At 39.4% G+C, this 24,474-nt stretch overlaps 3 protein-coding genes across 3 annotated transcripts; 2 read left to right on the forward strand and 1 right to left on the reverse strand.

Annotated features, from left to right (window-relative positions):
• Positions 1–462: 462 nt before the first annotated feature.
• On the reverse strand, positions 463–9,311 carry LOC131668778 (ATP-dependent helicase brm-like). Its single transcript, XM_058943210.1, has 4 exons — positions 8,052–9,311; positions 7,682–7,980; positions 6,261–7,445; positions 463–5,333 (listed from the first exon to the last, which is right to left on the reverse strand). The coding sequence occupies exons 2-4, from the start codon at positions 7,887–7,889 to the stop codon at positions 769–771; spliced, it is 5,958 nt and encodes a 1,985-aa protein (XP_058799193.1). The 5' UTR covers positions 7,890–7,980; positions 8,052–9,311; the 3' UTR covers positions 463–768.
• A 2,623-nt stretch (positions 9,312–11,934) lies between these two features.
• Positions 11,935–17,568, forward strand: LOC131668779 (ATP-dependent helicase brm-like). Its single transcript, XM_058943211.1, has 2 exons — positions 11,935–12,596; positions 12,684–17,568. Exons 1-2 carry the CDS (start codon positions 12,218–12,220, stop codon positions 16,760–16,762), a joined length of 4,458 nt encoding a protein of 1,485 aa, XP_058799194.1. The 5' UTR covers positions 11,935–12,217; the 3' UTR covers positions 16,763–17,568.
• A 3,063-nt stretch (positions 17,569–20,631) lies between these two features.
• Positions 20,632–24,474, forward strand: LOC131668780 (hyccin). The gene is made up of 9 exons (XM_058943212.1): positions 20,632–21,145; positions 21,235–21,369; positions 21,707–21,832; positions 21,893–22,110; positions 22,185–22,331; positions 22,400–22,530; positions 22,654–22,761; positions 23,228–23,821; positions 24,357–24,474. The coding sequence occupies exons 1-8, from the start codon at positions 20,996–20,998 to the stop codon at positions 23,734–23,736; spliced, it is 1,524 nt and encodes a 507-aa protein (XP_058799195.1). The 5' UTR covers positions 20,632–20,995; the 3' UTR covers positions 23,737–23,821; positions 24,357–24,474.

Below are 24,474 nucleotides of genomic sequence, written 5' to 3' on the forward strand. Positions count from 1 at the left end.
TTTGAGACGGTAACGACCTACTTGTTGGTGGCCATATTGTCACGTGATCACCAATTTCGGTTAATCTTCGTGTATTAAAAATGTTATTGTTTTGGTTATAAATTTAACAATTTTCAGAATTTGGCAATTGGTTTAACTCTTTATTTTCATTTTGCCTTGACACACGTGCAACGACTAAATATAAGCTGTAAAAACAATTTATTTAGTAATTACATCAATACTTGAAATGACACTATCGACAGATAGATATGTACGTACTATGCACATCAGCAAACGGTCTGCGCTCATTTTCCGAATCCTGTGTAACTTTCTTTGCAATTTAAATAATCATCTATAATCGTTCATAATAAATTAATTTAGAAATAATATATGAATTATTAATGAATAGAAAAAAATATTGACTAGGAGATAGAGGACAGGAGGTACAGAATAAAAACAACGATATATTTAATACGATCTATCTCATTTACTGTATATAATTAATATACACAATTACCATTTCTGTGAAAGTTCTTGATTACAGACAAAATTAGAATAGGGGGGATAGAAGGAAAATTCGATTCTAGATTTTTATTTACTATATATAAGTGTACCCTAAAATTAAAAAAAAATGTCTATAAATTTCCTACAGCAGTTTAAAAAATTGATTTAGCTTCTTTTATTTCTTTATCGACATTTCGGTGTCTTTAAAATCATGATTTTTATACTTATAAGAAAATTTATCGAAATATAATTTAAAACCTTATAGATTTCTAAGCTTATATACACTCAATGATCATCGGCATCGTCATCATCGTCTGAAATACACTTTTTACTTATTCTCTTTCTCCGACCGCCACGTCCGCCTCCTTCACTTTTCCTGCCTTTCACTTTGAACTTCATCCTAGAATTGGAATCGCCGTCTGAGCAATCCTCGTCGCGATTGTCATCGGAGCCGGTCGCCTCGGCTTCAATTTTCGCTCGCGCGTTCGAGAACACCGTTTGCAGCACAATCGAGTTCTCGTGGATCAGCGACGCTTCCTCGTTGTAGATTTGTGCGTTTTTGCATAGCTGCATGAAGTCCTTCTCTAGCTCGTCGAGCTCTGAGTACTTGCCTTCCTCAATCTTCTGTATCAATTTATTGATAGCCAGTGGTTTTTTGATGATCTCGTAATAGTCTGGAAACTCCCGACGCGACGGCAAATCCATGAATGGTTCGCTCAACGTCCTGCCGTCGGGTTCCGTGTAATTTATCACCGTAGACATTATTTTCTTCATACACCTCTTCAGCTTTGGACTTATTCCGCCCCCTTTCCTCTTTTTTACAACAGGTTCCTCATCCTCGTCGCCTCGCTTTCTCTTTTTTCTCGTTTTCTTTTTGTTTTTATCATCCTCCTCTTCTTCCTCAAACTCACATCCGTCGTCACCAATCGCTCGCATCAGCTCTTTTTCCGTCAGACTGTTTGTGTAGTCGACTTCTTTGCGCTGCCGCGAGCCTCGGCCTAGAATCTTGTCTTCCTCTTCGTCGTAGCAACACTTTTCCACCTCGTCGTCGTTCTTCACTAACCATTCCGGTAATTCGGACTCTTCGAGCAGCCGGCTTCTTCTCGTGGGTCCGTTTTTCGCCTCTTCTCTCCTCCGCTCTAAATCCAGTTTAAGGAAAGTTTGAAACTCGTCTTCGGATCTGGCGATCATTCGATTGACACTCTCGTCGTCGGGTACTTCATTCTCCTCCTCGTCATCGGCGTCGTCTTGATGCAGGATACTCTGCAGGAACTGCTGGCGTTCGGAGCCCGTCGACTTCTGGTCAAACATACCAGCCTGTATAACTTTCTCATCCATGTTCAGTTTATACCTGGCGGCGGCCAATATTCTCTCTTCCACTGAGTTGACGGTCATAAGTCGTAGCACTCGCACTTCGTTTTTCTGGCCGATGCGATGAGCTCTGTCCTGAGCTTGCAAGTCTTGGTGAGGATTCCAGTCGGAATCAAATATAATTACAGTATCCGCAGCCTGAAGATTCAGACCAAGACCGCCGGCTCGCGTCGATAGAATAAATAGGAAATACTCCGACCCAGGCTCGTTGAATCTTTTCAACAGATCGCCCCGGTCTTCGGATTTTGTTGTTCCGTCTAATCTTAAATACAGAAATCCACGCCAGTTGAGATAATCCTCCATAATAGTCATAAGCTGGGTCATCTGACAAAACAACAATACCCTATGACCAGTCGCTTTCAATTTAGGTAAGATACGATCTAACAGTTCAAATTTGCCAGAAGCTCTGTATAAAAGAGGTCCGGTGATAACACCACTACCTTGTATACCTAAGTACTCGCAATACTTCTCTTCTATATGTTGGAACATAAACGGATGATTACAAAGTTTACGAAGCTGTACTATAGTGTTCATCAAGGCCTTGGCGCCGCCTTTGCCGCGCTTGCCCTTTTCAGATCCATCAGTCAGTAGAACACCTTTACTCTGCATATGCTTATAAAGAACTTTCTGCAAGCCAGACATATCACACTTAATAATATACTCTACTTTATCTGGCAACTGAGACTCTACTTCTTTCTTCAGACGCCGTAACAAGAAGGGACGTAGAACTTTATGCAAACGTCGAATGATAAGAATAGTCTCTTCCTCGTTCAACTCGACTTTCTCGCCAGTCGTGGCGAACGGCGCGTTGAACCACTGCTCGAACGTGCTACAAGACTTAAAGATAGATGGAAGTAAAAAGTTGAGCAGCGCCCATAACTCGGGTAGTTTATTCTGCAGCGGCGTGCCCGTGAGCAACAGTCGATGAGGCGCGATATAGTGAGTGTTCAACACCTGTGTCAATTTACAATGGTGATTCTTCATCCTGTGGCCCTCATCGATTATCATGTATTTCCACTGCAGCTTCGCCAGCACACTTTTGTCTTTGATAATGTATTCGTAAGTAGTTAATAGTACATTAAACTTGGTCGCGCGCATCTGCGACTGGATGGCCCTGCGACCAGCCGGAGATCCTTTGTAAGATACCACCACCACACTCGGCGCCCATTTCTCGAACTCGAGGATCCAGTTAGACAGCGTCGACAGCGGTACGATAATGAGGAACGGGCCGTTAACCTTCTTCTTCTCCATGAGGTGCGTGACAAGTGCTATCGTTTGAATCGTTTTGCCAAGACCCATCTCGTCGGCGAGGATGCCGTTGAGACTGTTGTTAAATAACGAGACCATCCATTCGAGGCCCTTGATCTGGTACTCCTTGAGCTGCCCGTTAACCATAATACTGGCTTGCTCGGTGACGCTCTCATGTACCGTGTGAGCGATGCTATAATAGGTTTGCTCTTCGGTTTTGTACTCGTCATCTTCAACCTTGGCTTTCTGTATCGTTTTCTTGGCCTTAATGTCCTCCGATGCGTTTTTATCTTTGTTCTCGCCATTTTCGCCGCCCTCGCCTTCCTCGTCCTCGTCCTCGCTGTCCGACTCGACGGCCTCCCAGCCGGGATTCGCTTCCAGAAAAGCGCTCAGCTGACTATACAAGGGAGCGTCCTCACCGATTAGCTTTCTGCCGGTGGCGGTCTCGATAACGGTTACATGCTCGTCCTCACTGTCGATATCTTCGCCATTTTCGCCACCGCCATCCATTGACAGCCGCTTCTTTTTCTTTTTGCGCTTTTGTTCCTCGGCTTGTTTCTTCTTTTGTTCCATCTTATGCTGCTTGACCATTTCGGTAAGATTGCCGATGTACTCGTCAGTTTGCGACAGTAAGAACGCTAGACGTTTGTCCTTTTTCTGATCGATGAGCTTTCTGTAACCCTCTTCATCTTCAGCCATCAATCGGCGCATACGCTCTTTCTCTATCCTCTCTTGTTCCTTCTTCTGTTCCCTCTCGGCGTTTGCATGGTAGTTCATGATGGCCTTGTTAAGCCGTGCCAGTTTGGCTTGATTGTTTCTGTGGAACTCCTTGAGATCCTTGCCATGCTGTAGCACCGAGGTGAGGAACTCCTGGTGTTTCTGCTTGCGCTTCCTCTCGGCATCGAGTTTCTGCTGCTTCTCCAGCTTCTCCGTAGCGCGGGCTTCCCTGATTCCCTGTCGCTTAACGCGCTTGTATGACTTGAGATTAGAGGCGGTTTCGAGCGTCGTGTCCCTGCGCGTGTTCGCGACTATTTCGGCACGTAACTGTCTCTGGAAGTTCAGCATTCGCAACATCCTCAGCTCGATCTGGGCCTGAGTTCGTATATTTTCAGGCAGGTTGGGTGGCAGGTTGTTGAGCTGCTCGACACGTTGGGCAATCTTCTGAGCGACGCGGGTTTCGCGCTCGTCGAGTATCGCCAGTGGGTCGATACCAGGTGGCCTGGGTAACGTCGTCACTTTGTTTTTACCGGGTGGTCCCTGTTGCTGCTGCTGTTGCTGTTGCTGCTGCTGCTGCTGTTGCTGCGGATGGCCTTGCTGTTGCGAGGTCGATGGCTGCGGGCCACCAGGCATTCCCATTCTAGGCGGTCCGAAACCGGGCATGCCTATTGGCCCGTGTGGAGGCGGTGGACCGCCTGGTCCCATAGGACCCGCTTGACTTGGATCGACCGGGCGCACGCCCACGGCCATCATCTGTTGAGAATTAAGTGGTTGATTGCGCAACAACGACCGATACGCCATTATCTGCGCGTGAAACTGCTGCATCTGCGGTGGGCTCAACAACGAGCTGCCGGTCTCATTGCTGTTCTGCTGTCGGGCCTTCATCATAGCGACCAGCTGCACGTAGCGCGGATCCTCGTGTTGACCCCTACTCTCCATCGATTTGATGGCCTTTTGAAGCGCGTTTAGATTATCTTGCCCTTGGCCAGGCACCGGCGGTGGGCCAGGACTTGGTCCTGGTCCGGGATGTGGCCCAGGCATACCGCCAGGACCGCCAGCCATTGGGCCTTGCTGACCGGGCGGGGGCTGTCCGTTTTGAGTATTTGGACTAATGTGTCCTTGGCCGTGAGGCGGTGGCGGAACTCCCGGGCCCATGGACCCTGGCGATGACATGGGTCCGCTCATTGGCACGCCAGAACCGGGACCAGGACCTGCACCCATCAGCGGTGGCGGCCCTCCAGCACCCATCGGTCCTCCGGGTCCTCCCATCGGGCCGCTCGGTCCACCGGGTGGTCCTCCCATTGGACCTCCCGGTCCTCCCATTGGGCCACTCGGTCCACCAGCACCCATTGTACCCCCAGGAACCATAGGTATTCCAGGCCCGCTAGCACCCATTGGTCCAACTGAACCGCCTGCACTTAAGGATCCAGGACCTCCACCGCCCATCGGTCCTCCGGGGCCCATTGGTCCACCTGGTCCACCTGGGCCTCCTGGTCCTGGCGGTTGTTGATTACCTGTTGAAAATCGATTTTATTTTAGTATGGTGTTTAGTTAGCGTCGGAAAAAATCATGAAAAACTTTGTTTATTTGTTCTTTTTTTCTTTGTCACCCTTTTATAATACGGTACAATTCAACAATTTCATTATTCATTAGTTTATTAATTTTTTTATTATTTAATCTAACTGTATGAGTATCATATAAGTTACTGCAATTTTTTATATTATTACAACATTTTACTGGCATTATTCTCTCTTCACTGCAAAAATTACAAATATATTTAATATAAATTGATGATAATTTTTTTTACTGAAGAATACGATTTGTTATCAGTAGATTCTAATTTTTTTTTTTTAATTTATGACTTTTGTTATAAATGTTTATTCTATTACATATAAATTATATACAGTTACTTTATTGCACGAAGAACAATAATAGATTTATATGTTGTAAACTACGCGATGAAAATGGTAACTTTATTTGTAGTGATTAATTAATTAATTAAATTAATTATTAAATAAAAATAATTAATTAATAGGTTCATTGGTTAAATAATTAATTGATAAAAAATAATTAAGAACCTTCATATCAGCATAAGACTATAAAAGTCTACAGTAAATAGTGTTCGCGACAATTCTTTTAATAATTTTACTTTTTCAGAAATAATTTCAGAAATGAATTCCTTATTACTAGTAATATAATATGTTGTTGAAATTTTATTTTTTAATGAGTTATATTTGTATAATGTAGGCATCTAATTAAAACTATTTGAATGCAATCCAAATATCAAAATCTTTTCATGACAATTTTTTAAATGTCAACTTTACCAAAAAGTAATCATTGTTTAAAAGTTGATTAATTATATTTATTTTTTGTGAATGAAAGGAAGTAAGTATAGTGAGCAAATTCAACAATGAAATATCTTTTAAATCATCAAATTATACCTATGCTATGCCTCATATCTTGTGGATGAGGTAATCCAGGACCGGGGGAATGCGATGGAGCAACTTGACCATGTCCAATTGGCCCAGGACCCATAGGACCACCTTGTGGTGGTGAAGGCTGTTGTTGGCCAGGCATAGATCCAGGAGGTGGCCCACCTTGTCCCATACTGCTTGCACTCGCACCCACTTGCGAGGGATGAGGCTGATAATACTGAGGGACAGGCATTTGTGACTGGTGCGGTAGTGGTTGATGTGGGCCTCCAGCTCCCATTGGTCCTCCTGGCTGATGCATGCCTTGATGGGGTCCTTGGTGCATTGGTTGGTGAGGACCTTGATGTGGCCCCTGATGTGGGCCTTGATGTGGACCTTGATGTGGTCCTTGATGGGGACCTTGATGTGGACCCTGATGAGGGCCCTGATGCGGGCCTTGATGTGGACCTCCTTGGTGTGGACCTTGATGTGGACCACCTGGATGTGGTCCTTGGTGTGGACCTTGATGTGGTCCACCTTGGTGGGGCCCTTGATGTGGGCCTTGGTGAGGAGGCTGGTGATGGGGGCCTTGCCCATGTGGAGGTTGTTGCAAGTGGGGTCCTTGCTGTTGATGAGGACCTTGTCCATGTGGAGGTTGGTGTGGTCCCTGCGGGTGAGGGGGCTGCTGGTGTGGACCTTGCGAATGTGGCCCTTGTGGATGGGGAGCTTGCGAGTGAGGACCTTGTGGATGGGGAGACTGAGAATGGGATCCCTGGGGATGAGGAGATTGTGAGTGTGGGTGTGGTGACTGAGAATGCGGTCCTTGTTGATGTGACGACTGAGGGTGAGGACCTTGTGGATGTGGAGGCTGCTGATGTGGACCTTGTGGGTGTGGTGGTCCTGCCTGCTGGTGAGGTCCTTGTGGATGATGTCCTTGTGGATGTGGCGATTGCGAAAGTGGCGGTTGTTGGTGTGGCGACTGCTGCTGATGAGGAGGAACTTGATGCGAAGGGTGCTGCTGATAACTGCCTTGTTGCTGAGGCACTCCTTGCATTTGAGAAGACTGGACATTTTCATAGCCTGGTGATGGGCTATGTGGATGATGTGGTGGTGGCATCCCCATGTTTGGAGGCATTTGCTGGGGATGGGGATAATTTTGCTGAGGCTGCTGATGAGGTGGTGGTGGACCACCATAGCCTTGTTGTGGTGGTTGCCCTGCAAGAAAAAACAAGTATTGTTATCAGAATTGAAGAAAAATCAAATATGGCAAAGAATGAAGCATCCAAGTGAATCCTCAAAAGTGTAAATATTGTGTCAAGAGTGAGAGGAGCAAGTAAATTGGGCCACAACAAAGGCAGAATGTGAGCGTACAATGCAGGTATTGTTGACAAACGAAGAAAGAGAGGAAGGAATGAAAATGAAGGCAAGCGAACAGCAAAAAGTGTACTAACCAGGATGTTGTGGTGGAAACATAAGCGGCGGCGGGGTCTGTTGTGACATGGGCTGCTGCTGCGGCGGCGGACCGGAGACCTCCTGGTAGCCGGGCGCAGGGCTATGAGGATGGTTAGAAGGCGAGGGCGCCTGCTGCTGGGGCGGGCCCATCTGATTGGGCGCCTGTGGTGGTGGCATCGGCGACGGCTGCGGCGACGAGCTGGTCATGCTCGGGCCGCCGCTGCTGTTGCTAAAGTTGCCCGCTGGGGACGCGCTATTATTCGGCCGGGCGTCCTCGCGACAATTCAGATCAGCATCTCTGCAAGGAGGCGCGGCCTTGTACGGCGCTTGTCGCTCTCGAGCAGTCGCGGCTCCGACGGCTCTACTTACTTTGCTGCTACGGCTGCTCATCTATGAAACGCGGGCGCGCGCGACGAGCGAGCGAGGCTTCTTCGCTTCGAACCTCAACTCTCGCACTCACTCACTCGCGCTCGCTCTTCTAGCACTCACTCACACAGCTTTCTGGTGTGTGTGGTGCAGGCTGCTGCTGCTGCTCTGCTGCGGAGCGGCTACCTCTCGTCGTCTCGTCGCGATTTCTCAACAAACGAGGCGCGAGGGACGACTCTCAAACGTCGACGAGACGTCACCGCCGGTGACGGCCACCTTCCTCCATTCCAAGAGAGTAGCGTGCATTATTTTCCTACGCTGCTTGCGCTTGACTCGAATAGAGAGCACTGTGAGTTGGACTGCGCGTTTAGAACCACACCATCAGCCACGGCCCCGAGCACTGTCTCGCACTATTGTCCATCGAACAGCCAACGCGGCTCCGTTCGCGTTCTCTCTCTCTCTTTCTCTCTCGCGCGCGCTCGCTCGCTCGCTCGCTCGCTCTCTCTCTCTCTCTCTTGCTCACGCTCGCCGTTGTCGTCGTTCGCTCTCACCGTACCGTACCGTCGCGTACTTCTGCCGCACGCGCACTGCGATCCACAGCACACTCTGGCCCTTCGAGCAATCGACTATTTATAAAGATAATGATTGTTCGCACTAGCACGATTCCGGGCTGCAGCTGCTGGTTCGCTTTGCTTTACTTGCTTGCTGCCCGATCACTCTGACTGTGCGCTGCTGTGCTCCTGCTGGTATCTACATTTTACATAACCTTAATTCGTTGGCTGCGAAGCGCTTATCTGCCATCTTTGCCAGCACCGAGTTATCTTCAGCTCTTTTCATCTGCGGTACACACAGAAACAGAGGGCACGGCGCCGTCGGCGATCTATCTATCTGGTTATACCTCCGTCTCTTTCTCTGTCGTTTGCCCTCTCTTTCGTACACTCACAAGCTTGCTCGCCGCTGCGTCGGCGTTTATAGTCGGTAGCTTGAGAGAGCTGACTTCGACTGCTGACGATGGGCTAGCGGCGGGTAAACACTAAACACGGCGGAAACACCCACCGCATCCAGCCAACGCACAGCTCTTGACGATTACAAGTCACTTCGCGATGACGACTCACAACTGAATATACTACTCTTGTTCACTCTGCCCCACCAACGACGATGATATTTTTTCTCGGCGAATTCCAGTCCGTCGATTTTGAACTCTGCGGGAATCGTAGTTTAGATACCCATATACTCATTGCGCGTGCTCCGAGTCGAGTAGCTAAACGCAACAGCGGCTCCAGATGGTGCTGCCCTCTCCACTTACAGATTTGCCCACCCAGATTTACCTCTCCTACTCTCCACGCCTACCCCGGTAGATATCCAGTAGTCGTATATAATATATAAACCTACGTATCATTGTAGTAAATTAAATCATTTAACTATTTAATATAGTTTATTTATCTATTAGAATCGATAAATATTTAGTTGTAGATGTAAGTATATAATGGAGCACTTCATTTCTGACGTACAACAAACGAATCAAAGATTGAGAATACTTCCTCGCCAAAGAAATTTTCCGACACAAGAAATTCATCTCTTAATTTAATGTTTATGTCTATTAAATATTTATATCAATGAGATTGTTCAAATCGTCGAGAAGTCTGCATGGGATTTGTACGTTAAAATCGATAATTTCTCTGTCCACCACAACGTCCCTTCAATTAACGCCACGTCAACGCAAAGATCATTCATAATTGACACAAGAAGTTGAGAAAGTGCGCGGCTTAAGCAACATTCATATATGTTGAGATCTTTGAAGCTAAAATTTATTTTAAATAAAGTTACATAACACGTCCTGTGATTTCGCGGGTTATTTTTGTTTTGTCGACACCGTCTCGTTTGGTCATTTTCCCGCGAGTTCTCATCACTCATGCTTCTACCGGCAAGTCGCGTATTTGCGCGCATGTGCGGTATACGGTGTACACACTGGCAGAACTCGATCTGGTCTGGTCAAAAAAAACTTGGAACTTCGTAATAAACAATTTTTAGTGAAGTCTTGTAGAGGTATTTTTAAACAGCATGTATTGATGAATATACATTTTTTGTGCGTTCCGAGATTATAAAAATTTTCGATAAAACAAAAGAAAATTAACAAATTGAATTGAATATAAACATGTGCGTGATGTTTACGTTATAAGATATCGTATTTTCTCTCATTCTCGCACTGATCTCGTAAATGTGGCGAGGATATCGAGTTCAGTCTGAGTTGCAAAATATATTTTATAGCCAGTTATAGCCATTTTACTTATGCATACATATACATACATTTATATACATATATGTGCGTACGCGTGCGAGTGTGTCTATGTGTGTGCACATCAAAATATTAGTCATGTTTTAAAATTAGTTAAGCAAAATACCTTCATTGTTTAAAGTATGTCATTTTTATACATTATAGTTAATTCTGGGATGTGTATTTATTACAATTTAAATTAGAGAGTACGTAATAATGTGTTTGTATAGTGCAGGGATGTGTAGACCGCGCCATTGAAGTAACAATCGTTCGTCCCGTAGGCTATTACGCACTTTTATTTCGCTAAAATTTGTATTCACAAGTTATACGTTTTACAACTTAGAAATTTAATAAATTAGGTAAAACAATTGTGGATTCATATTCGTCTATTAAGGATAAATTTAATTGATTGTATGAAGTACCTTGAAATATTGATATATTTTTTTAACATTTCGTATGATTTGATTATTCAGTTTGCAATATTTATTATATTATTCATTTATAATATTCATAATTAAATTTATAATTAATTATTTTTCAAACCCAAGTATCTCGTTATGGCTGTACTTGCTCAAATTAATTTTGAAAAAATTAGAATCTATAATTACCAATTCTGATTATACTTTTTTTAGTCACACTGCAAAAGCTTATAATTCTAATCAATATTTCTTATCACGATCACAATATAATACCATTTGGGAATTCAAAATATTAAAATACATTGAAAACACTGAAATGTTTCCATGGACATCAATCACCATTTGCTGATGCGGATTCTTCGAAAATATCGATATTATGTTAATATACAAAATTTTTCAATTAATATTCATAATTGTAAAACAACTAAAGTCTTATTATTGTACTTATTGTAATTATTGTACAATAATTATTAATTTTTAACATGTTCAAACGTATTGCAAACGTCAATAGAATAAATAATCGATAAACACGCAATATTAATATTCCAAAGAATATTTTACAAGAAGGGAAAAGTTTATAAAATCTGCGAAATTCACAGATCGCGGTAAAAATGTATTTTTATTTTATATTTCAAAGCCAAAGCTAAAGAGAACAAAGATAGTCGATCATTCTAGATAAGTGAACGATCATCATCTACGAAAGATACCCTCTCCTCTAGCACCGAATTAAGGTTATGTAAAGCGCGGAGCACATCGTAGATATCCAAGTTAATTATCTCGACAAATACTTGATCCCGTTGACGGAGCATCCTAAGTTGAACAATAAAGAAAACTGACCACTTCATTTCTCAATAGCGATCGTTGCAAGCCACGGCATATTTTTTTTAAATAATACATATATATATATGACGTATTGCATTAACATTGTGTATGCGCACGGTAGCGGGAACGGGAAGCCGGGAAGGGAAGCGAGCGTGCCACAATGTGTGTGTGTGTGGGTGTATATGACGTCTGCCCGCCATTGATTATGAACTGAGCTGCCTGCGTTCGTATATTCCTGATATATACCAGAGATACTCTGCCTGGACAATCAATTCATGACCCGCGAAGTTCAAAATCCAAATAATTTTCAACGCATGAGCATAGATAGTATTGAATGGATTTTTTTCTGGTAAGTTGCGGGAATTCAAATTGTTGAAATAAGCCGTTGACTTAACCTCATTTGGCGTGATCGATACTCAATCGTCGAAAAGAATTTCAATTTTGAACTTCGCGGGTCGTGAATTAATATTCAAGTTTATACCTGTAGGAGCCGCTGCTGCTGTTACTATATATATGTGTTATTATATATACTATACGCATATATAATATATATATACACGTATATATAGTATATAGTCTTGTCACTCGTACAAAATGTCAGCATCTGTTAGAAGAAGCTGATCGTAAACCTATCAAATATAGCGTGTAGTGCCATGGCGACGACGAGTCCATCGCCGATGCCACCACTAACGACGACGACGTCGACGACAATGGAACAACCCCAGCTATCACCGACGGAAGGTTCCGTTCAAGGCATAGCTTCTCAGAGCCCAGCACCAACGGTTTTTCAGGATACCTCGACTCAATCGCAGCAAGGATTTTGTACTCCGCAACAGCAGCAACAACAAGTACCAGCTTTGGAAGGCAATCAACCTATACCTCATGTTGTACAGCAATATTCCCAGTCAATGTCCAATGGTATTGGGATTGTAGGACAAAATGGACAAGTTACAACTATGCCACAGCAGTCACAGCAAACTGGAAGTATAGGTTCAATACAGCCTGGGATTAATGGATCTTTAACTTCACCAGGTTTAATTTTTTAATTTCATATAAAGATAATGTTATAACTAAATCAACTTTTACATACTTGAAATTGATTTTTTTTATATTTGGCAGGCAATCAAACCCAAATAGGAGGTCTAGTTAGCTCTAATTCTATTGTTCATCAAAATAGTGCTCCTATTCAAAATAGTATGTCCAATGGACCATCACCTGGTTCGGTAAGGAGTCCAAGAATTCCAGAAAATAAATTTGTTGCTTTACAAAAAGCTATTGAGATCATGGAAGAAAAAGGGTTAAAAGATGATCATCGATATATACAGTTGCTTGCACTAAAAGCAAAGTATGCCAATCTAGTAAACGAGAAGCAATCTCTCAATCCTCAACAAATACAGCAGTTGAGAGCTCAGATAATGGCATATCGTTCATTAGCCAGGAATCAGCCTTTGACACAACAGCAGGTAATGGCTGTTCAGGGTCAAAAACCTTCAGATTCTAATCAAGGTCCTACAATTACTCCAACTATCACTGTAATTGGACCACAAAAGCCTGGTCAAGGACTTCAACTAACAGGTCAAGCACTACAGACAACTGTGAAACCTAACAAGGTTGCAACAACTGGCAAGCCTACTACCCTTGATCCAGTGATTATTTTACAAGAACGAGAAAATCGGGTTGCAGCCAGAATAGCATTAAGAATGGAGCAGCTAAATTATATGCCTACAAATATGCCAGAAGATTTGCGAGCTCAAGCTCAAATTGAGCTAGGTATGTTAAGGGTATTGAACTTTCAACGACAGCTCAGATCAGAAATATTAGCTTGCACTAGAAAGGACACTACTCTAGACACAGCTGTCAATCTGAAATCGTTTAAACGTACAAAACGACAAGGATTAAGAGAAGCCAGAGCTACTGAGAAGCTTGAAAAACAGCAAAAGTTAGAGGCTGAAAGGAAAAGGAGGCAGAAACACCAAGAGTTCATTAGCTCTATTCTGCAACATAGCAAAGATTTCAAAGAATTCCACAGAAATAATCTTGCTAAGATGGGTCGCCTGAACAAAGCTATTCTTAATCATCATGCCAATGCCGAGAGAGAACAGAAGAAGGAACAAGAAAGGATAGAAAAAGAACGTATGCGACGTCTTATGGCTGAAGATGAAGAAGGTTATAGAAAACTTATAGATCAGAAGAAAGATAAGCGATTGGCCTTACTACTTTCACAGACAGATGAGTATATCAGTAATCTAACAGAGATGGTGAAACAGCACAAAATGGAACAAAAGAAAAAGCAAGCAGAACAACAAAAGCGTAAAAAGAAGAAGAGATACCAAGATGGTGAAATGGTCGATGGAGATGAAGATATACATATTTCTGTCATTGAAATTTCCACTGGTCGTACTTTGAATGGTGAAGATGCACCTCTGTTGAGTCAGTTAAATGCCTTTTTGGAGTCTCATCCTGGCTGGGAAACAGTTGATTCTGATAGTGAATATGAAGATGATGAGGAGGAAGATGAAAAAGATGAGGACAAGAAATCAGACTCAGGTGAACCTGATGAAGAAAAGGCCAAAAGAACAATACAAAAAGCTAAAGTTGAAGATGATGAGTATAAAACAGAAGAACAAACTTACTATAGTATTGCTCATACCGTCCATGAAGTCGTCACTGAACAAGCTACCATCATGGTAAATGGTAAACTGAAAGAATACCAGATTAAAGGTTTGGAATGGATGGTTTCATTGTTTAACAACAATCTGAATGGTATTCTGGCGGATGAGATGGGTCTTGGTAAGACTATTCAGACCATAGCACTTGTAACCTATCTCATGGAAAAAAAGAAAGTCAATGGACCATTTCTCATTATCGTTCCTCTCTCAACCCTTTCAAATTGGATATTGGAGTTTGAGAAATGGGCACCTAGTGTAGTTGTAGTCTCATACAAAGGATCTCCTGCTGGAAGAAGGGCGATTCAGTCTCAAATGCGCGCTACAAAGTTCAATGTACTCTTGACTACTTACGAATACATAATCAAAGACAAAAGTGTCTTGGCAAAGTTACAATGGAAATACATGATTATTGATGAGGGTCACAGAATGAAGAATCACCATTGTAAGTTAACTCAAACATTGAACACTCATTACATCGCGCCTCATCGACTGCTGCTCACGGGTACGCCACTTCAGAACAAATTACCTGAGTTGTGGGCGCTTCTTAACTTTTTACTTCCCTCTATCTTTAAATCGTGCAGTACGTTCGAGCAGTGGTTCAATGCACCTTTCGCGACTACTGGTGAAAAAGTCGAATTGAACGAAGAAGAAACAATTCTTATTATTCGTCGTCTGCATAAAGTATTGCGTCCATTTTTGCTCAGACGTTTAAAGAAGGAAGTAGAATCGCAGCTACCCGATAAAGTGGAATATATAATTAAGTGCGATATGTCTGGCCTGCAGAAAATTCTTTACAAACACATGCAAAGCAAGGGTGTGCTGCTGACTGATGGATCAGAGAAAGGAAAACGCGGCAAGGGAGGCGCAAAAGCCTTGATGAATACCATCGTACAACTTCGTAAACTTTGCAATCATCCATTTATGTTCCAAAATATCGAAGAAAAATATTGCGAGCATTTAGGCATTCAGGGAGTTGGTCTGATAAGTGGTCCAGATTTATACAGAGCATCTGGTAAATTCGAGCTTTTGGATCGGATTTTACCGAAATTAAAAGCTACTGGTCACAGGGTACTACTCTTCTGTCAAATGACACAGCTCATGACTATAATGGAAGATTATCTAAACTGGCGTCAGTTCAAGTACTTGAGGTTAGATGGTACAACGAAAGCCGAAGATAGAGGTGATTTGTTAAAAAGATTCAACGACCCAGGTTCCGATTATTTTCTATTCATCCTGTCGACTCGCGCCGGTGGTCTTGGTTTAAATCTCCAAGCAGCCGATACCGTCATTATTTTCGATTCCGACTGGAATCCTCATCAGGATTTGCAAGCTCAAGACAGAGCCCATCGTATCGGTCAGAAGAACGAAGTGCGAGTTTTACGACTTATGACTGTCAATTCCGTCGAGGAGAGAATTTTAGCTGCTGCTCGGTATAAGTTGAACATGGACGAGAAAGTCATACAGGCTGGTATGTTTGATCAAAAGTCGACGGGATCTGAGCGACAACAGTTCCTAAAGACTATTTTGCATCAAGATGACGCTGACGATGAGGAAGAAAACGAAGTGCCAGACGACGAGACTGTCAATCGGATGATTGCCAGATCAGAACAAGAATTCGAATTGTTCCAGAAAATCGATCAAGAAAGGCGAAGAGAAGACGTGCAAAAGTTTGGCCCCAACTGTCGATCACGTTTACTCGATGAAACCGAACTACCTGACTGGTTGGTGAAGGATGACGAAGAAGTTGAAAAATGGGCTTACGAAGACGACGAGGATAAGTCTCTCTTCGGCAGAGGTTCTCGTCAACGAAAAGAAGTTGATTATACAAACAGTCTTACGGAGAAAGAGTGGCTGAAAGCTATTGGCGAGGAAGGAGTTGATCTTGAAGAGGAGGAAGAGGACGATAAAAATAGTAAGAAAAAGTCAAGAAAACGAAGAAAAAAAGGTGATGACGATGACGATTCAGGGCCTAAGAAAAGAAGAGGCACCATTGATACAAAAACGAAGAAACGCATGAAGAAAGTACTCTCGTTAGTCATCAACTATACTGATCAGGATGGTCGATTTCTCAGCGAACCGTTCATGGAACTGCCACCTCATCGAGATTTCCCCGACTATTATGAAATAATCAAAAGGCCTCTTGCGATCAATAAACTCGTGCAAAAGATTGACGAAAGTAAGTATGCGGATTTCGACGACCTTGAAAAAGATTTCATGCAACTCTGCAAAAATGCTCAAACTTACAATGAAGAAGCTTCGCTCATTTACGAAAATTCAGTTGTTTTGCAAACTGTCTTTCGAGCCGCTCGTCAGAGAATTGAGGCCGAACATCAGGCTTCAGACGAAGAGAAAGAAGCATCACAAGAAATGGTTGAGGGTGAGGAAGAACAGTCTGGTGTAAGGATGAAGATTAAGCTGAAAGGAAGAAAAAGCGAAGGTGGCAGAGGTGGTCGTAAAAAACGTATGTCCAAGAAATTCATTGACGATGACAATGAGGCGAGTTCCTCAATGCCTGTACCAGATCAATAAGTGCAAGACTACGTGCAAGCGAATGCTAAAGAAATAATTTTCTTACAAAAGACTTTAGAAAATTAATATTCGATGAACGATGCTCGAAGTGTCATGTTTTTTCTATAAGCCTTTAGAGTGTGTAAAATATTTGCGGTGAATCGATCGAGTTGGTTTCTCTTTTGAATGTATACTTATTTTGGCACGACTTTTATTTGATTTATATCACAAGCTTTGTTTCGAAGCTATAATTCTTTTTTTTCTTAAAATCTTTATCTTTATTTCACTTTACCGAATTGTCTTTATATATTTTATTTTTGAACGAATACTGCATTTGAAACCAATGTCGATAAAGATGTAATAATAAAAACTGTAAATAATTTAAAATAAAAAGATTTTTGTGGAATTGGATATTTAAAAACTATTTATTTCAAGGGTAACAATTTTTGAAACACGTATACACACATACATAACTTATATTTATTCGAAAACAGAGAATTTATTTACTGGTACAATAAGTTTGTTAAAACAATTACCTTTAAAGTAAATTTACGTAAAAATTTCCAACATAGTCTTAGCATTTTTTACGTCGGTCTATAATAGAGCGCTATTACTTTACTTCGGAAAGAAAAAAGGCAAGTGAATTAAAATGCAATTAATGTGAAGCTGATGGAAAAAATGACAAAATTCGATTTATAAATGATTGTCAAGAGAAATCAATTATAAATTAAATGAAGCTTAACGATAATTACGGTAATCGCATTTCGTTCGACGTTACGCGACGTTAAGACATTTTATATAAAGTTTTGAATTACATTTAAGAAGTTTTCTTGCGGACATGAAGAATAATGAATTTTATGACATTAAAATGTCAGTAAAGAAATAAAAAAGCAAATAAATCTTTTAAACTGATGTAGAAATTTATCTGAAGTTACTCTATCTGTCGTATCCATATTTTTTAAATTTTAGGCTGCACTTATTTGTAGTAAAAAATAAAAATCTAGAATAGAATTTTCTTTATACCTCCTTATTCTCATGTTGCCTATAATCAAGAACTAACACAGAGATATTAATTATGCTGTATCATGTAAATCGCGTAGATCATCATATTATTGAATGTATAAAACTATTGTTTCTATTGTTTCTATTTTGCATTCTTTGTATGCTATTATTTTATATTATTATATTGCAAATATTATTTTACGGTAGAAATATAGTAAATTATTATTTTATTGTTTATTAATAAATTTGAATTAACGGAATTTGATTGCACGCTACCTTTTCCATTTGTTTCGTTAACTTACTTAATTTATTATTCAAAATTGTTATTCACGCTATGAATTAATGTTTACACTTGGACACGGTCTATCATTATTAAAATTCTTTTCAGAGGAATACAATGACATTACATATGGATTATGTCGATTTTCGGATGAGCTTAAAAATGCTAATAGTTTTTATTTAAAATAGATAATCAAACAGAATTTTTAGAAAACTTGTGCTAAATTTGATTATTTGTGGTGAAGTTTTTCAAATCACAACAAAGTATTATTTTTGCATAAGTCAAAATATACATAGAGTAACAGCCACTCTCCAAAACATTGTTGAAAAAGTTACCGCCGTTTCTGGTAATTTAAGAAATTACGCAATTATTTACTTTTAAATCAATAATTTTTCAACTTAGTCTCAATTTCAAAAAATCAAACAGTAAGACAAGAAATAAGAAACTTCAATTGCCTCAAATTATCACTTATCGAAACAGTAGCTATACATATAATATAACTATTAAAGATTTACATGTTGCCTACTGAGTTAAAAACAATCGATACTACGATCGGAAATATAAAAAGAAAATTGAAAGAATGGATCAGATATAATGTTTAAATATATGCTATGTGATATATAATATTACATAAGTAATAAATTTAATAATTGTCATATTTCAATTATGAGATAGTAAAGACTTGAAAAAAAGTTATCTGCTTATATAATTAATTTTTATTTTTTTTAGTTCACAATGATATTCCAATCCCATAAACAGGAGCTTGCATACTCTGCAGATTTGGCGGATTTACTCACAATCAGGTATACCTTACACTAGAGTTTATTTTCTCCGATTGTAATTTCTATTGGATCTAATAAAAAATAAAATTCTCAAGCAAATAAAACAAAGCCAGCCCATTTATATTTCTCTATGTAATAAATAATTTAATATTTAGTAAATAAATCTAATATATAACACATATAATAATAAAGAAAAACAGTTAGAAAATAAAAAGGCTGATCTATTCTCTGCAATGAAGTATAAATTTCAATCTGAATGTTGTTCTTCAGCTTGTAGTTTATGACGAGAAATTGCGGCATAAAATAAAACAATCGTTTTGTTTTTGCTGTGATATGATAATAGATATCCTACTCGAATGTCGATTTCATATTTTGTTTGATCAGATTTTTTACTTATTTTTGCATTGATAGTCCGGGGGCTGGGTACCTTCTCGTATTAAATAAAAATATGAAGACTAAAAATTCTTTATTCTCGTGAATTCAAACCCGTATGTAAATTTTTCAAAAAAAGAATAAATATTTATTTAAAATGTAATTATTTAAAGAATATATGAAAAAATGGCTTTTCTATCCGATCAAATTTGTTTTTTAAATAATATGGCACATTTTATAAAAAAATGGTCTCGTAATTTTTTCGTAAAATGCATTTTTCAAAAGTTACAAATTTTTTTAAATCGAAAATTTGACATTGTTTACTAACTTTTGACCTATTGAATATTATTTAAAACCGAAAAAAACTATATATATAGTATTTTTTGAGATTTATATTTCAAATTCAAACTAGGTGATTTATCAATTCATTCTTGATCGTTACTTTTACGAAATAATAATTTAGACTTAGTCGCCGTCACACAAACTTAATAATAAAAATAAAATTTCTGTGTTAATTAGAATTTGTTATAATATATATCGTTGTAAGCTTTGTTTAAAAGTAACAATCTTCTGCTTTTTCCTAAAGAAATCAATTTCAATTTACCTAACAGTCTTCTCGACACTATTTCTGTAATCTTTATTTTGTTACCAAATGTGCATTTGAAACCAATGTGTAAAAATATGTGAAGTGCTCATGAAGTGGAAGATAAAATAAAATATTCATTTCAAAAGTAAACAAGTAGCATTTAATAAAGGTTAATTAGTATTAATAAAAGTAAAAACTCACCGCTAGAAGGCAAAGTTTTTCTATACACACACAAATATATGCAAGTTACGTTTATTCATGAAGCATAGAATTTATTGATTGAGCGTTAGAACAAGGTCGCCTGGACTAGAACGATTGCCTTTGGTGTTGATTTACGTAAAAATTTCCGACATTGTCTATAGCATTCTTTACTCCTGCTTGTAGAGAGCTATTATATATTTATATAATTATACATTGTCTTGTAATGCGAAATGAGAAAAATAAAAATTTCCAATTTGGAGCTGCTGAAAAAGATAGAACTCAATTTGCAACTGCAGATTAATTATCGATGACTTTCAATGGCAGATGCAATTTATTATAATTGTAATAAAATAAAATGAGTAACGACAATAATTAAATATGAGTAATCGTATTTCGTTCTACGTGTGAAAAACTCTTGGGATCACACTTCCGGCAGGCAAATGTACTTGGAAACCATTGTAAAAATAAAAATTAACAAACGTCGATCAACCAATAATCCGTGGTCCCTGCCATGGCACAATGTCTAATGTGCGCAATGCAATGCTTCTTCGCGGTTAAATTCAAACGAAGTCCGCGTCGCGTCGCTGGTATCGTTATATTAATGCCTTTGCCTTGGCTGTCGAATATTAGCCACTAGCATTTCTCGGCAGTGTGGTAGTAAGTTGCCTCGCGGCTCGTACTCTACACGCATGGCATGGCCGTACGTCGAGCAGCCAACAGGAGCATTACTAGCAGAAGCATTAATTTCATCGTCGGTCGAACAGTGAACCATTACGTCAACTCGTGACAATCAATGCTCGATAATTTCAAAGCATCAATTGGTGGTTGAAGACGCGCTTTTCCCAATCACGATTCACGAGTGTCAAGGTCACATGGATCCTTGCAAGGGTATACCAGGATAACGGACTTGATGTGGCTCAATTTAGTAGCAACCAGTGCAGTATTATGAAAGGCCACATGAGATTAAGATCTTGAGCTGTTAGTTTTCATAGAAGAAAGTTCAGCTTTGATGTGAGCAACACCTGGTTAAGATGATTGAAAACTTGATCAATGAATGGCTGGCTGACTGTGCTGAGCTCTCAACATCTGAGGTCAACACATTTGCCTATCAACTGTCGCAGGACGATGAGATTGTACAGGCTCTGTACTTACTTTTTGAGGAGCGTAGCAAATACAGCCAGGTTTACTGCTTTTTGAATTGATAAGAAAAACACTTGTAGAACACAACATGAGATTGTCAATAATTGTATAATATAATTTTTAACTTCAGTTGGTGGAGACTGTGTGCAATCAGCTATTCAATTTCTACAGATCAAGAGAAATACAACTACAACGCTTTAGTTTACAGTTCATACCTACATTAATTTACATTTATTTAAATGCTGCTGCTCATGGTGACATTAAAGTAAGCTTTATCTATAATTACATTATGACTAATATACAATATATAATAAGTTGATATGACATTCTTATTTAAACACTTCTTCTTGTAAGATTAACAATTTTTTTTGAAGTTGGTAATATTTTTAGTTTTTTTTATCACTTAGATGACTGTGATTTCATTATGTAAGAAGATTCTAGGTATAGCTTCAGTTGTACTCAAAATGTAGAGTCATATCCTTAATTATTATTCTGATGGACTAGAATTCCATTTCAACATTTTCCTTACAAACCTTATTCCTTGATATGATGATTTATAAATATTGAATCAAAAGTACCAATTCAATTTATCTATTTTTTAGAACTGCCGTACAGTGGAAACCTTATTAGTTGGTGTGTATAATTTAGAATTGGTGGACAAAGATGGAGAACCTAAAGCAGTATCTTTTCGTTTACCTTCACTTGCAATGATGTCAATATACCATGAGGTGTGTTAATCAATCAAATAAATGTACTATAATTTTCTTACATCATTTATGTATTTTTAGCCATCTAGTTTAGCACCAGCATCACTTACAGAAAATGCTGTGCGAAGGTTTGAAGAGTGTAATACAAAACTTGTCAGCTGGGGTCCTCTGAAGCATATTGAAACATTAAATGCACAGAACAGGCTAAAAGTAATGACGGCTTTATTATTTGTGTTCAATCAACATTTAAGTTTTCTAAAGAAATCAGCTCTTGAACAGCTGTGTAAAGTTGCTTCAAAGTGAGAAATTTAATAATTTTTATACAATAGTTTCTATATATTATTATTTTATTATCATACTCCATCAATTACAGACTTGTTACTCAAGGTTTCATGAAACCTGGACATCATCAACGTAGTTCTTATGGTAGCGAATCAAGTTTTGTTCCTAGACTTTTGCCTCGCATACCAGTATCAAGTCAGTTTTTACTTGAATTTCTTCATGCTATTTATTTTTCTATGTGAGTATTTTTTGCAATAACGATAAATAAAGCATCAAAATATACTATAAACATGCTTCGTTTTGTAGGTACAACAATTGTTGGTATGTTGCAATTCAAGCTGTTGAAGACATTCACAATCGAGCCTGTTATGAAACATATCCGGACGTTATGCTCGCTACGAATGCTATACGCAATGCCAGCAATGCAGGTCCAACAGGTACATCAGATAAAATAAAACACGTCGTATCGTACAATATTCGCTAAACATAATCGAATAAAAAAAATCTTTCAACATTTTCTTAAATAAGGTGCATTGATAGATATTTTTGAATTTTTGCAGGACAACCGTCTGAAGGGTCTATAGGTGTGCATGTTCCAACGTCAAGTACAACAACAATATTAAAATCAATGATCACGAACGCTTCGTTTCGAACGAAAAAGTTACCGGGTAAGTTTATTTATTTATAATTAGCATCAGGTCCGGTGAATAACTGTAGAATTTTGATCGTTATTAAAATTCTTATCAGTGTTTTTGCACATGATACTATCCACTTAAGTGGAAAGCCTCATCACTGTCATAAATATAATTTGACTTTAACTTTTCATGAACATTTTTAAAAGTATCTTATATACTTAATCAGTTTTTTGTGCATGTATAAGCTGAATGAAAACGATCATAGTTCAAGTTTTAAAAGATTAATGTGAAAATGTTTCGATTTCTATTTAGATGTGCATGTATCTAACATGTTTCATTTAAATCAAATAGTATAATTTTTAACGAATTTGAGATCAAGTGTAATAATATTTGAATCACATGAATATTGAACTTTTAAATGAAAATTCCAATCGACGAAATGAGTAAGTAACAGGCATTTTCGTAAAAACCATGAAACAAGTCTATTATGAAATCACAGACGACCTGGACGAGTTATTGTTTGAGAGCAGTGAAACAAAAAGCGACACAAACGTAACGACCTCAGCCACCACGCCAGCTCAACGAACACCAGTTAGCAGTGTGAGACGTCGCGCTTGGTTGTGGAAAAATCCGATGCACAACTCTTTCGACGACACCGATATTGCCATCGCCGATCGTCACCAAGTACCCGCGATAGTCGTTCAGCCATCTTCGTCGGACAACTCTAGACGTCCAAGCGTAGCGAGCAGTCAAAGTTCACCAAACCGATCGTCGCCAAAACGAGGAAGAAACAAAAAGGACAACGCGGCCGGTAAAATGAGAAGAGACTCGTTGAAGGACAAATCAAGCGGCGAGAGCGCAGCGCAGAAATTGTACAGAGTGTTGGAAGAGCAAGCACTTGGGGAAGCTGTTGGACGCTTGGGAGTGGGAATCTCGAAGAGCAAGCAGCCAATCAATCTGTGTAATCCGACAGATGGATCATCGTCTAGTAGTGGATTTCAACATTAGCTTATTTTCTTTTCCGATCGTTTATATGTAGCAAAGAAGATTAGTTTGTCAAGAGTAGTTGCATTCGAGAGATAAAAATAGTGAGGTGAGCAAAAAATATAAAGAGAGAGAGAGAGAGAGAGCAAGCGAAAAAAAGCACTGCAGTTATTGGAGCATCTTATTTTTGTGAGCTTTCCACGCCAGAGAAGGAGAATTTTTTCTTAAGAGCACTCGGACACTTATAATATATATAAAAAAATCAGCGAGTTTTAGTGCATCGTCCCACGCTGTGTAGTTATTCTGGCGATACACTATAATTTGAAAATATCTTTTACGCTTTTTTTATGTACTTAATGTATGAGTGAATTCCTTTTGTATATATGTAATCCTCAACCATGCTATATATTGAATTATTGGATTATCGTAGTAATATGTTAGATTTAAGTATTCAAAATATTCAATACTCACGTATGATTAGTGTAAATGTTTGTTCACTTTGTTATATCGTTGTTTTCTTCATAAATTTGTCTAATAATTTCATAATTTCATAATTTTCTTTATAAATGTAATATGTTTCATGCTAATTAATAGATATCTGTATCTTCAAATTTGGTTTATCGTAAATTATCGATTTTTTTCAGATGATATTCCAATCCAACAAGAGGACCAGCAACAGCAACAGCCAAACGATAAGAGTAGTGTTAGCAAAATTGAGAAAAGCGAGAAGAGCGCCAGTAAAGTCGAAAAAAATGAAAAGGC

The sequence above is a fragment of the Phymastichus coffea genome, unplaced genomic scaffold (assembly GCF_024137745.1).
Source record: "Phymastichus coffea isolate CEN01 unplaced genomic scaffold, Cenicafe_Pcof_1.1 PCOF00083, whole genome shotgun sequence".
NCBI classification, from domain to species: Eukaryota; Metazoa; Arthropoda; class Insecta; order Hymenoptera; family Eulophidae; genus Phymastichus; species Phymastichus coffea.

What these genes read in the sequence shown, in the direction of transcription:
- LOC131668778 (XM_058943210.1), bottom strand. Translation starts at nt 7,889, where the DNA reads ATGACCAGCTCGTCGCCGCAGCCGTCGCCGATGCCACCACCACAGGCG. An exon ending in GTTTCCACCACAACATCCTG is followed by an intron (nt 7,446 to 7,681) that starts GTTAGTACACTT and finishes TTTTTCTTGCAG; the next exon opens with GGCAACCACCACAACAAGGC. An exon ending in AGATATGAGGCATAGCATAG is followed by an intron (nt 5,334 to 6,260) that starts GTATAATTTGAT and finishes GATTTTCAACAG; the next exon opens with GTAATCAACAACCGCCAGGA.
- LOC131668779 (XM_058943211.1), top strand. Translation starts at nt 12,218, where the DNA reads ATGGCGACGACGAGTCCATCGCCGATGCCACCACTAACGACGACGACG. An exon ending in TGGATCTTTAACTTCACCAG is followed by an intron (nt 12,597 to 12,683) that starts GTTTAATTTTTT and finishes TATATTTGGCAG; the next exon opens with GCAATCAAACCCAAATAGGA.
- LOC131668780 (XM_058943212.1), top strand. Translation starts at nt 20,996, where the DNA reads ATGATTGAAAACTTGATCAATGAATGGCTGGCTGACTGTGCTGAGCTC. An exon ending in CTGTGTAAAGTTGCTTCAAA is followed by an intron (nt 22,111 to 22,184) that starts GTGAGAAATTTA and finishes CATCAATTACAG; the next exon opens with ACTTGTTACTCAAGGTTTCA. An exon ending in TCGAACGAAAAAGTTACCGG is followed by an intron (nt 22,762 to 23,227) that starts GTAAGTTTATTT and finishes ATGAAATCACAG; the next exon opens with ACGACCTGGACGAGTTATTG.